The 13,654-nt window shown below is 50.3% G+C and overlaps 1 protein-coding gene across 1 annotated transcript in view; it reads left to right on the top strand.

The window, feature by feature from the left end:
* The window catches only part of LOC103189746 (ankyrin-1), a 125,524-nt gene that overhangs the window by 50,650 nt on the left and 61,220 nt on the right, over window positions 1-13,654 (top strand). The window contains exons 3-10 of the mRNA XM_042344589.1: window positions 4,674-4,772; window positions 5,512-5,610; window positions 6,876-6,974; window positions 7,973-8,158; window positions 9,599-9,697; window positions 9,982-10,080; window positions 12,159-12,257; window positions 13,014-13,211. Coding sequence (XP_042200523.1) covers window positions 4,674-4,772; window positions 5,512-5,610; window positions 6,876-6,974; window positions 7,973-8,158; window positions 9,599-9,697; window positions 9,982-10,080; window positions 12,159-12,257; window positions 13,014-13,211 — 978 coding nt within the window. The remainder of the gene's footprint in view (window positions 1-4,673; window positions 4,773-5,511; window positions 5,611-6,875; window positions 6,975-7,972; window positions 8,159-9,598; window positions 9,698-9,981; window positions 10,081-12,158; window positions 12,258-13,013; window positions 13,212-13,654) is intronic.

The following is a 13,654-nucleotide window of genomic DNA, read 5'->3' as shown; positions in this document are numbered from 1 at the left end:
TCCTGCGTAAAGCCTACCCGTGGGGACACAGGGCTTCAGTAGCAGCCCGGCTGCTGTTCCTGACACCTTCACAAAACGCTGCGAGCACACACACACACCACACATCACACACACACACCAGACATCACTCACACACACACCACACATCACACACACACACCACACATCACACACACACCACACATCACACACACTCACACACCACACATCACACACACACCACACATCACACACACTCACACACCACACATCACACACACACACTCGCCACACAAACACACACCACACACACACCACACACACGCAGACAATACTGCACTGCCTTATGCTTTTTCAGCCCTTTCTGTCTTTTTTATCTCCTGTGACGTTTAAAGACATTGTTTTCCTGCGCGGCCAGGTAAACCGTTCAGCCCATCGTGTCGCTTCTCTGTTTCTTCTTAAATAATAATAATCCTTACGTTTGATACAGCGCCTGATCACGTCTTCGAGACGTCTCAAAGCGCTTCACGGATACACTGTAGAGTGAATTGACTGTGTATTTTGTGGGCGAAACGTGGCAGCCAATTGCGCACAGCAGCGTCCCCACAAACAGCCGTGGATTGAAGTGATCAAATAATTATTATATATATATTTTTTTTGAATGGATTATTACCCCCAGAAAAGTGATCCGCCAATCGACTAACAACTCCGGTTCATAACATAAACATAACATAACATGTAGGAGCAGGAGGAGGCCATTCGGCCCTTCGAGCCTCTGCCCCGCCATTCAATCATGACGTGAATAATCTAACTCCAACTAATAACCTAACCCTGCCTTATCCCCATAGCCCTTAATCCCTACTTAAGGTTCCTACTTATTTACCAGGGGAAATAGTTTCTCCGCAGCTGTCGTATCGAATCACTTGACCATCTTAAACACCTCACTCGATACAGTAATGAGAGGTTGACGGGGTGGGTGTTCTAGAAGGATGAGCTCAAATGGGCCAAAGAACCTTCTTAATCCGTACAAACTCACGCACAAATCACACCGCACACATCACACACATAAAACACACACAAAAAACACACACTACACACACAAATCACACACACACACACAACCTACACACACAAAACACACACATTACACACACACACATAAAACACACACACACCTCACACACCAAACACATACTATACACAGATACAAAAAATACACACACAAAACACGCAAACACAACACACATATAAACACACAAAACACGCAACCCTACACACAAAACACACACACAAAATACACACAACCTACACACACACAAAACTCACAAACTAACACAAAACACAGACACAATACATACACACAATGACAAAATTATAGTTGTAAAGGGTCTTTCAAGTCGGGAAGACGTCTCAAGGCGCTGAACAGTCCGGGATCAGGACCAGAGCGTGTGGGTGCAGGGTTAGGGTGAGGGAGGGCAGAGGGGGTAGGAGAGTAGCTGAAAGCCCGGCCGCCGATTGTAGGGGGGATCGGGCGGGAGACATAGAGCAGGTCAGAGTCTGCTGAGCGGAGGGAGCGGACGGGATCAGCAGGTCAGAGAGGCTGTGGAGGGCCTTCAAGTCGAGGGCGAGGATTTTAAACCTCTGTCCTCTGGGGGATGGGGAGCCAGTGGAGCCGGGCTGGCGAGGGTGGGGGCGATGGGGGTCAGGGAGCCTGGTGCGGGAGAGGACACAAGCTGCAGAGTTCTGGATGATCTGTAGCCTGTGGAGGGAAGAGTTGGGGGAGGCCGACAAGGAGGGAGTTTGCGTAGTTGAGCCTTGAAGTGACGAATGCGTGGATGAGGGTTTCGGCATCCTGAGGGGTGAGGCAGTGGCCTGAGGGGTGAGGCAGTGGCCTGAGGGGTGAGGCAGGGGCCTGAGGGGTGAGGCAGTTGCCTGAGGGGTGAGGCAGTGGCCTGAGGGGTGAGGCAGTGGCCTGGGGGGTGAGGCAGTGGCCTGAGGGGTGAGGCAGTGGCCTGAGGGGTGAGGCAGTGGCCTGAGGGGTGAGGCAGTGGCCTGAGGGGTGAGGCAGTGGCCTGAGGGGTGAGGCAGTGGCCTGAGGGGTGAGGCAGTGGCAGAGTCGGGCGACGTTGTGGAGGTGGGGGAAGGCAGAGCGGGTCATGGCACGTATTTGGGGTAGAAAGGACAGTTGAGGGTTGAACAAGACCCCAAGGGTCCGGACTGACTTAGCGAGAGGTGGAGTGTGTAACCATGGATAGTGACGCTGGAGGTGTGGAGGGGCTGACGGGGGCCAATCAGGAGAGCCTCGGTCTTGTTGACATTCAACTGAAGAAAGTTATTTCTCATCCAGGACTTGATGTCTGACAGACATTCTGTCAGCACAGCAGCGGGTCCTGGAGTCAAGGGCGGAGGCAGAGAGATAGAGTTGGGTGTCATCCACATACATGAGGAAGTTGACCCTATGTCTGCGGGTGATGTCACCAAGGGGGAGCACATAGATGTTGAAGAGGAGGGTGTGGTAAGAGAGGAAGGAACAAAGCTGGGAAGCAATGACTCTTTCAAGGACCTTCCAAAGAAAAGGGAGGTTGGAGATGGTTGAGGTTCTAACTAACGGCCGTTAGTTAGAAAACAGGGATAGGTCCAGGGAAGGTTTTTTCAGGATGGAGGTGCTGTTTTATAGCTGTTTTTAGGGGGGTGGGAACGGTGCCAGATGAAAGGGAGAGATTGATGGTGTTGGAGAGTAGAGGGGTGAGGAGGTGGAGCTGGGAGGTAAGGAGAGGGGTGGGGATGGGGTCAAGGGAGCAGGTGGTGGGTTTCATGCTGCATGTGGTGGTGATGAGAGAGGAGGGGGAGACAGGTTCGAAGAAGTGGAGGGAGGGATGGGTAGGGGTTGGAGCTTGGGTGGGAGAAGGGGAGGGAGTGGCAGTTGGAAGGGTGGAGGCAACACACACAAAACACACGTACACACAGGAGAGGCTGGAGAAGCTCGGATTATTCTCCTTCGAGCAGAAAATGTTAAGAGGAGACTTAATAGAAGTTTTCAAAACTATGAAGGGATTCAATAGAGTGGGTCGGTAACCCGAGGGCACCGATTTACAATAGTTGTTAAAAGAAACAAAGGGGAGATGAGGGGAAATGTTTCCACACAGCGAGTTGTTGGGATCTGGAATGCATTGTCTGAAAGGCTGGTGGGAACCGATTCGATAACAACTTTTAAGAGAGAAGTAAATAATTATTTGGGGAGAACAAGTTTGCTGGTCTATGGGGAGAGCGCGGGGGAGTGGGGTTGATCAGGGCTATGGGGAGAGAGCGGGGGAGTGGGGTTGATCAGGGCTATGGGGAGAGAGCGGGGGAGTGGGGTTGATCAGGGCTATGGGGAGAGTGTGGGGGGAGTGGGGTTGATTTAGAAGCTCTTTTCAAAGAGCCGACACAGACACGATGGGCCGAATGGCCTCCTTCTGTGCTGTATAATTCTATGATTCCATGACATGTGTTGCAGTTTGTCGGTGCCCTCTGCTGTGAAGGTTGGATCAGGCAGCTACAAAATACAACAGCCACGTTTCGCCCACATAATATACAGATAATTCAGAAAAACATAAGAATTGCTTCAAGGTCCATCCAGTTCGCCTTCCACCATCCTGGCAGTGGTTTGACATATCAGTGAACCCCAAACTTTATCCCGAGATACTATTTCCTGATAAGGAATCTACATAATTTGACACAAGCGACAAATTCTCTGTATCAAATGCAAGCGTCATTATTTATCATCACGTCGTTGAGACGTCTCAAACAGTGCTTGGCAGAATATAATGTAAGGTGAAGTGACTGTGTATGTTACACTGTTTGAGCCCTGGCGGAGGAGGAGGTGGTGTGTCTTACAGGAGTGTGGCTGCAGTTTCAGCTCCGAGTGGGGCTGTCATTCTGCCCGAGACTCTCTGAGCTGTGATGCAGTCTGACATCAACACTGACAGCCTAATGGCTTCAACATATTTAGCCAAGGACCTGGTGCCTGGGGAATGATCTGCACAGTACCAGACATTCCCCACCGTGTGCAGTGAGTACGAGCAGCCACTGAATTATCATACAATAATAATTATACTTGTGTTTGATGTAACGCTTTACAGTGCTGTGAGCAATTGGCTGCCGTGTTTTGCCCACAAAATGTACAATCAACTCACTTTACAGTGTATCCTGTGAAGCGCTTGGAGACGTCGCGAAGACTTGATAAGGCGCTGAATCAAATGCCAGGATTATTATTATTATTATTCATTTGATTGAGGTGTTTAAAAGTGATTCGATAGAGTAGTGACAGAGAAACTATTTCCTTTGGTAAGTAATTTGGAACCCGGTTGCTAGTCGATTGGCGGATCGCTTTTCTGGGAGATAATATAACCCCTTCAAAAAAAGCTAAATAAAAAATAATAATTTGGTCACTCCACCCACGAATGTTTGTGGGACGCTGCTGTGTGCAATTCCTGCAAAGTGTACGGTCAATTCACTTCACAGTATATCTTGTGAAGTGCTCTGAGACGTCTCGAAGATCTGATGAGGCGCTGTATCAAATGTGAGTATTATTATTATATATTATTGCTGATAGCTTGCCATCGATCCAGTCTCCAGCTGGTTCCTGCCTCTGTATTACGTACTGACTTGTTTCCCCTCTATCCTAATCGCCCCCTGTTTTTGGCCATTGACAGAATGGGCTCAACGGGTTACACTTGGCTTCCAAAGAGGGTCATGTCAAGCTGGTGTCAGAGCTACTGCACAATGGCATCATCCTCGAGACCGTCACCAAGGTGAGTTCCACCAGCAAGAGCACAACGACAACAACAACACGACATTTACACGGCGCCTTTCACGTCAGGAGGATGTCCCAAGGCGCTGGACAGTCAGGGATTTGGGCCCGAGCTGGGGGTTGTGATCAGGAAGCGCTGGAGGGCGGGGAGGTTAGGGGTCGGTGGGTGACCGAAGGAGCAGTTGGACAAAGAGGAGGGTTTTGAGATGCACCTTGAAGGAGGCGAGGGAGGGCGGCGAGGCGGAGGGGACTGTGGGACGGAGTTCTGAAGGGAGGGGGCAGACAGAGAGGGTTGGATGGTATGGGGAGTGGGGGTGCGAGGGTGGACGAAGGCACGGTCAAAGAAGAAGTAACAACAACAACAACAAGATTGCATTAATAGAGCGCCTTTCACGTCGGGAGGATGTCCCCAGGCGCTGGACAGTTGGGTCGGGACCCGAGCAGTGGGGAAATGGTCAGGGTGAGGGGAGGGAAGGGAGGGAGCGAGGAGGGGAGGGAAGGGAGGGAGCGAGGAGGGGAGGGAAGGGAAGGGAGGGAGCGAGGAGGGGGTAGAGAGTCGAGAAGGGAGCTGAAGGCACAGTTAAAGAGAAAAGTAAGACTGGGATGAAAACCAAAGTCACCGGGAACACGGTCAGGTCAGGCAGCATCTATGGAGAGAGGAATCCAGAGAGGTCGATGATCATTCATTAGAAACAACCCTGGGGGTAAACCGCGCTAACTGTCGCCCCCTTGTGTTACAGAAGGGGAACACGGCCCTGCACATCGCAGCCCTGGCTGGACAGGAGCAGGTGGTCAAGGAATTGGTCAACTATGGAGCAAACATTAACGCCCAGTCCCAGGTAATTACAGGCCAGCTTAGCGCCTCTCACGCCGGCAGGAAATGGCCACTCTGACCGTAAGAGCCACTGGTAATCAATTACTACTTGTATTTATTTGAGTGGCTTCGTAGAGTCCTGTAGCTCAGAGTTTAGAGCACCTCTGTTTATCCAGCAGTAAGTAGAACCCTGGTTTGTTAGACGATTAGTGGATCGCTTTTCCGGGGGAAGTAATCCCTTCCCCCCAAAAAATTTATAATAATAATTTGGTCAATCAATCCCGACTGTGTGTGGGACGTCGCTTTGCGCAATTGGCTGTGCACTTCATCCACAAACCACATATACTGTCAATGCAGTATTTTCTATGAGGCGCTTTGAGATGTCCCAACGCTGTGATAAGGTGCTGTGTCAAATGCATTGATTATTATTATTATTAGTTACATAACAACAACATGCATTTACACAGCCCCCTTCATGTGTTAAAGATGGCGCCTTGGAGCGATTAACACTGACGGAGCTTGACACTGGAGTCCTGTAGCTCAGTGGTTAGAGCACTCGCTTTGCAAGTGAGAGACCTGAGTTCAATTCCAGGCAGAGGGTGAAACCTTGGGCAAGTTTCCTTACTCCACACAGAGCCTAATAATAATCCCTCCAAAAAAACAAAACAATAATAAATTGGTCATTTTCAATCCATATGACTGTTTGTGGGACATTGCTGTGCGCAATTGGCTGCCGCGTTCGCCTACAAATATACAGTCAGTTCACTTTACAGTGTGTTCTGTGAAGCGCTTTGGGACGTCCTCCCGACGTGAAAAGCGCTATATCAAATACAAGGATTATTATTATTAATATAAGGAGAGAGAGGGGGGTGTGAAGAGGTGACCATAGGTGCGGTCAAAGAAGAAGGCCTTCAGTTGTGAACAGGGTTTGGGGCGTGGGATGGGGAGGGGGGTTGGTATCTGTGATATCTTTGTGTGTTTGTGTCTATGTGTGTGTTCATATGTGTGTGTGTGTGTGTGTGCGTACACGTTTTACCGGTTAGTGTTTGTGTGCGTGATGATAATAATTTAGTCACTCAATCCACGACTGTTTGTGGGGACGCTGCTGTGCGTAATTGGCTGCCGCCTTTCCACCCACAAAATGTACAGTCATTATACTTTACAGTGTATCCTGTGAAGCTCTTTGAGACGTCTCAAAGACGTAATCAGATGCTGGATCAAATGCAAGGATTATTATTATTATTATTATTATTTGCACTAACGCTATGTGGACGGATGATGTGTTTACAGAAAGGATTCACTCCCCTCTACATGGCTGCACAAGAGAATCACCTGGAGGTGGTAAAGTTTCTGCTGGAAAATGGCGGCAACCAGAATGTCGCGACAGAGGTGAGCACTGAGGCTAACCCGCCCCTCGCACCCTCTCCCTCAATCCCCCCGCCTTGCCTTCCCTCGCCTCAATCTCTCAATCCTTCCCCGTTTTCAGGTCGTGCCTTAAAACTTTCCTCTTCGATTCTGTCTACGGTCAGCTCCCCCCTCCCCCCCGGCTCAGCGTCAGGCTCCGCCATTGTTAAGACACTACCCTTTGTGGGGTCCTGTAGCTCAGTGGTTAGGCGCAATGCCTAACTCATCACTCTGAGTGGTGGGTTGGGCTTATGTATAAAGATGGAGTCCTGTGGCTCAGTGGTTAGAGCACTCGCTTTGCAAGTGAGAGACCTGAGTTCAATTCCAGGCAGAGGGCGAAACCTCGGGCAAGTTTCCTTACTCCACACAGAGCCTAATAATAATCCCTCCAAAAAACCCCAAAAATAATAAATTGGTCATTTTCAATCCACGACTGTTTGTGGGACATTGCTGTGCGCCATTGGCTGCCGCGTTCGCCCACAAATACACAGTCAATTCACTTTACAGTATATTCTGTGAAGCGCTTTGGGACGTCCTCCCGACGTGAAAAGCGCTATATCAAATGCAAGGATTATTATTATTATTGCCCCACTCTTATAGCACTGCACATTTTTCTTTTTCAAGTCCCTATCTAATTCCGTTTTGACTCTGCCCCCACCAGCCTTTCAGGCCGTGTGTTCCAGACCCTAACAGCTCTTTTGGTAAAATAAAAGTCTCTTCGTCCTCTCTGGTTATTTTGCCAATTCTCTGAAACCTGTGTCCCCGGGTTACCGACCCTCGCACCCGCAGAAGGAAACAGTTTCTCCTTATTGACTCTCGAATCTGCTTCCACCACCCGCTGTGGTGTGTGTTGGGTGTTGAGGCAGACGTGTTAGTGACGCTCTCTCTCTCTCTCTCTCCCTCTCCATCTCTGTCCCACTCCCTCCTTTCTCCCTCTCTCACTCCCTCTCTCTCCCCCTCTCTCTCTCTCTCTCTCGCTGCAGGATGGATTCACGCCCCTGGCGGTCGCGCTCCAACAAGGACACGAGAACGTGGTGGCCGCGCTCATCAACTACGGGATGAAGGGGAAAGTCTCGCTCCCGGCCCTGCACATCGCCGCTCGCAACGACGACACGCGAACAGCAGCCGTGCTGCTCCAGAACGACCCCAACCCTGACGTGCTGTCCAAGGTCAGCGCAGCCAAGAGAGAGAGAGAGAGAGGGGTGGGGGTGTGGGGAGGGCGGGCGCTGTGGTGGACGGGGGGGCTCAGGCTGTGTGACTCGAGGCGTAGTGGTTGAGAGAGAGTGACAGAGTTTCGGGGCGCAGCGACTGAAAGCTCAGCCTCCGATGGAGGAACGGAGGGTACGAGGGACAAGCAGGAGGCCGGTGATAGCCGAGCAGAGGCAGCGGGTAGTGGGTTGGGGAGTGAGCCGGTGGAAGAGGTCGGGAGGGAGGTGCCAGGGCGTAAAGGGATTTTAAGACGAGTGAGTGAGGATCTTGTCATTGATCTGTTTGGTGAGAGGGAGACAGTCACAGCTCCGCACGACACAACCCACTCCCATAGCCATTTAACACGCGTGTTCACGTGTAGTATCAGAATAAATCATGTACATGTGTGCATGTTTACACATGGGCCATGTAACGCAGGTGCAGTCACACTCAGACTCCCAGCACAGAGCACGTGGTCTAACGTGGGGGGGGTCCAACCTTTTCCCTGCCAGAAACATAACATACGGTTTAGGGAGCGAGTGGGCCAGATAAAATAGAGGGGTGGGGGGGCTGGATGTGGCCCCCAGGCCGCCAAGCGGACCACCCTGGTTTAGAATATCCAGGGTATGTGTATGCAGGATATACGTGGAGATCTTTAGCTCAGTGGTTAGAGCGCTCGCCTCGCAAGCGAGAGATCTGGGTTCGATTCCCGGGCAGCGTGAAACCTTAGGTAAGATTCCTTACTCCACACACACCTCTGTTTACTCAGTCAGTAGGAACCCGGTTGTTAGTTGATTGGCGGATCACTTTTCGGAGGGTAATAAACCCTTCAAAAAATAAGTAAATAAATACTAATTTAGTCACTCAATCCGTTGCTGTTTGTGGAACACTGCTGTGCGCAGTTGGCTGCCGTGTTTTGCCCATAATATAATAATAATCCTTGCATTTGATACAGAGCCTTATCACAGCTTCGAGATATCTCAAAGCGTTTCACAGAATATACTGTAGAGTGAATTGATTGTATGTTTTGTGACACAGTCATTACACTTTACAGTATATTCTGTGAAGCGCTTTGAGACGTAATAAGCGGCAACATCAAATGCAAGGATTGTTATTGAACATTATACGATGTGTGCGCTGTGTCTGTGTAACAAAAACACACAACAAATGACATTTACACAGTGCCTTCTACATCGGGAGGATGTCCCAAGGCACTGGACAAAGAACTGAGCTGCTTGTTGGGATCATGGAAGCTGACCGAAAGCCCGGTCAAAAACGACAGTCTTGAGGTGGAAGGAAGCGAGAGAGGGAGGGAGGGAGGGAGGGATTGAGGGTGGGAGGGAGGGAGGGAGGGAGTTCCAAAGGGATGTGTGTGAGAGGGTGTATGTAACTCTCCCTGTAACCCTCTCTTTCTGTCTCAGACCGGATTCACTCCGCTCCACATCGCCGCTCACTACGAAAAGCTGAACGTGGCTCACATGTTGCTGACCAGAGGAGCCGACATCAATTTTACCCCCAAGGTGTGTGAGAGCAACAACAAACAACAACAACTTGCACTTATATAGCGCCCTCCACGCAGGGTGGCGTCTCAGAGCACTTTACAGTGCACTCCGTGAAGCGCTTTGAGACGTCTCGAAGATGTGATTATTACTTTTTATTATTTTATTATTATAATTATTATGTTACTATTGTTAATATTTACATTATTGTTTTATTATTTCATTATTAATTATTGTGATTGTTTTATTTTTTAATTATTATTATTATTTTTTATTATTATTATTATCCCTCTCTTTGGCCACAGAATGGAATCACTGCTCTCCACATTGCTGCCCGCAGAGGGAACACAATGATGGTCAGGTTACTGCTGGATCGTGGAGCTCAGATAGACGCACGGACCAAGGTGAGGAGTTGTAGAGTGGGGGCAGAGTAATGGCGTTAAACTCGCCAGCCTTGAAGACCGAAAGAGAGTGGGGCTGGTGGGGGTTAACGGGGGGACGAGATCGAGGGGTAAACACAAGGAGGGGAGTCACAAGACTCAGAACATTACCCGTCAGCTCTTTTGATCAGCTGCCATGTTTGTCCATGTGGTCAGTGCTTTCGCCTCACAAGCGAGAGGACCCGGGGTTCGTTTCCCCGGGCGGGTCAGGGCAAAATGTTGGGCAAGTTTCCTTACTCCACACACACACACACGCGCCTGTTTACCGGCAGTCAGTAGGAACCCGGTTGTTACTCAACTGACAGATCACTTTTCCGGGGGTAATAAATCCCTCCCCCCAAAAAATAATAATAATAAATTGGTCACTTCAACCCACGGCTGTTTGTGGGGGACGCTGCTGTGCGCAATTGTCTGCGCGTTTCGCCCATAAAATACAGTCACTACACTTTACAGTGTATTCTGTGAAGCGCTTTGAGACGTCTCATCGACGTGATAGGGCTCAGTATCAAATGCAAAGATTATTATTATCACTATTATGTGACACAGGGAATCTCCCACTCAGCTCCTGTTAACCCTATACAGCCCGGCTCATTGGGTAAACATTCTCGTCTCTGAGCCACAGGGTTGTGGGTTCGAGCTGAGTCTCTATGTCGGGGACTTTGAGTTCATAGTCCAACCTCCGCTCGAACCCCGTATTGGGCTGAGCGGACGACGGACAGGGAGGGAAGGAGGGATGGAGAGAGAGAGAGGGGGGCGCGGGGGGACAAAGCAGCAGATAGATAGATATTTGTCAGGTCAGAGCATCAAGAGATATATGGCAAAGGCAGGTAATTGGAGTTGAGGTACAGGTCAGTCGTGATCTAATAGAATAGTGGAGCAGACTCGAGGGGCTGAATGGCCTCCTCCTTCCTATGTTTCGATGTAGATACTGTCACGGTCCCTCTGGTAGGCTCCACACTGACCTCACTGTGTGTGTGTGTGACTGTATGTCTGCATATGTCGGTGTTGTCTGTCTGTCTGTCTGTCTGTCTGTCTGTCTGTCTGTCTGTCTGTCTGTCTGTCTGTCTGTCTGTCTGTCTGTCTGTCTGTCTGTCTGTGTGTGTTGTGTGTGTGGTGTATGTGCATGCGTCACTGGGGTTGTGTGTGTGTCACTCACTGTGTGTGTGCGTCACTCTGTGTGTGTGTGTCACTGTATGTGCATCACTGTGTTTGTGGTGTGTGTGTGTATCACTGTGTGGTGTGTGTGATGTGTGTGCATTACTATGTGGTGTGTGTGTCACTTTGTGTGTGCGGTGTGTGTGTCACTGTGTGGTGTATATGTCACTGTGTGGTGTGTGTGTGTCACTGTGTGTGTGTGTGTGTGGTGTGTCACTGTGTGGTCTGTCACTGTGAGTGTGTATCACTGTGGTGTGTGTGTGTGTGGTGTGTGTGTGGTGTGTGTGTGGTGCGCGTGTGTCACTGTGTGGTGTGTGTGTGTGTGTCACTGTGTGGTGTGTGCGTGGTGTGTGTGTGTGGTGTGTGTGTGTCACTGTGTGGTGTGTGTCACTTTGTGTGTGTGGTGTGTGTGTGGTGTGTGTGTGTCACTGTATGTGGTGTGTGGTGTGGTGTGCGTGTGTCACTGTATGTGGTGTGTGTGGTGTGCGTGTGTCACTGTATGTGGTGTGTGTGTGGTGTGCGTGTGTCACTGTATGTGGTGTGTGGTGTGCGTGTGTCACTGTATGTGGTGTGTGGTGTGGTGTGCGTGTGTCACTGTATGTGGTGTGTGGTGTGGTGTGCGTGTGTCACTGTATGTGGTGTGTGGTGTGGTGTGCGTGTGTCACTGTATGTGGTGTGTGTGTGGTGTGCGTGTGTCACTGTATGTGGTGTGTGTGTGGTGTGCGTGTGTCACTGTATGTGGTGTGTGGTGTGCGTGTGTCACTGTATGTGGTGTGTGGTGTGGTGTGCGTGTGTCACTGTATGTGGTGTGTGGTGTGGTGTGCGTGTGTCACTGTATGTGGTGTGTGGTGTGGTGTGCGTGTGTCACTGTATGTGTGTGTTTTCAGGATGAGTTGACGCCGCTACACTGTGCAGCCAGAAACGGCCACGTACGGATCATGGAAATACTGTTAGACCGTGAGACGCCCATTCAGGCCAAAACTAAGGTGGGTCCCATCTCGTGTCCCCAGGCCTGGCTCCCGGCCCCCAAACACGTTCCGCTCAACACACTGAATAGTTTGAGGCTAATATCCTTAAGCAACTTACGCAAGTTTCCTCACTCCACACACACGCCTCTGTGTACCTCACAGTAAGTAGGAACCCGGTTGTTTGTCCATTGGCGGATCGTTTTTCCAGGGGGTTAATAATCCCTCCTCTACGACCGCGTCTTCAGCCACCCTCCTCCCCTTGCCCTCCCTGTCCTCCGCCCCCTCCCAATCCCAACCCCCGACTCAACAGGTCAGGCAGCATCTATAGAGAGAGGGGAAAGTGAGTTAACGTTTCAGGTCGATGACCTTTCGTCACTGCACTTTACAGTGTATCCTGTGAAGCACTTTGGGACATCTCGAAGACGTGATAAGGCGTGATATCAGATGCAAGGATTATTATTATTCAATTCCCGGCAGGTCAGGGCCAAACCTTGGGCAAGTTTCCTTACTCCACACAGAGCCTAATAATAATCCCTCCAAAACCCCCCAAAAAACAATAATAAATTGGTCATTTTCAATCTACGACTGTCTGTGGGACATTGCTGTGCGCAATTGGCTGCCGCGTTCGCCCACAAATATACAGTCAATTCACTTTACAGTGTGTTCTGTGAAGCGCTTTGGGACGTCCTCCCGACGTGAAAAACGCTATATCAAATGCGAGGATTATTATTATTATCATTAATGTTGTTGCTGTTGTTGTCTCCCCTGTTGCAGAACGGACTGTCCCCGATCCACATGGCAGCTCAGGGTGACCATCTGGACTGTGTGCGGTTGCTGCTCCAGTACAAGGCTGAGATCGACGACGTGACGCTGGACAATCTGACTCCACTCCACGTGGCTGCCCACTGCGGTCACCACAAAGTGGCCAAAGTCCTGCTGGACAAGGGAGCCAAGCCCAGCGCCCGGGCACTGGTCAGTCACACTGCTGCCCGCCTGATCCCCGGGAAACAAAATACACTCCCCTCTCCCCCCACCCGCCCCGACTGCTCACGTGTGGTTAGAATTTGAGGCTGGAATATTGGAAGCCTGTAGCGCAGTGAGTCCTGTAGTGAGTGTTATGTCAGTCAATCCAAGTCAAAGTTGGTGTGAGTGGCTTCTATATTTTGTCTTTCCCAACTCTCCATAAAGCCCCTCATCACCCACCCTTTACCCCACTCCGTCCTGGTGGCCGTCTATACTTCCTCTCATTGGCTCCTCGTCAATTGTCCATTTACTCCTGATTGAGTGTTCAACACAGAGTCCTCACCTCGCAAGCCAGAGGAACCCGGGTTCGATTTCGGACGGGTCAGGGACAAACCTTAGCCAAGTTTCCTTACTCCACACACACACACAAACACACAGGCAGACAGACACAC

The sequence above is a fragment of the Callorhinchus milii genome, unplaced genomic scaffold (genome assembly GCF_018977255.1).
Source record: "Callorhinchus milii isolate IMCB2004 unplaced genomic scaffold, IMCB_Cmil_1.0 Scaffold28, whole genome shotgun sequence".
Lineage (NCBI taxonomy): Eukaryota > Metazoa > Chordata > Chondrichthyes > Chimaeriformes > Callorhinchidae > Callorhinchus > Callorhinchus milii.
This window is presented reverse-complemented; position numbering and strand designations above follow the sequence as displayed.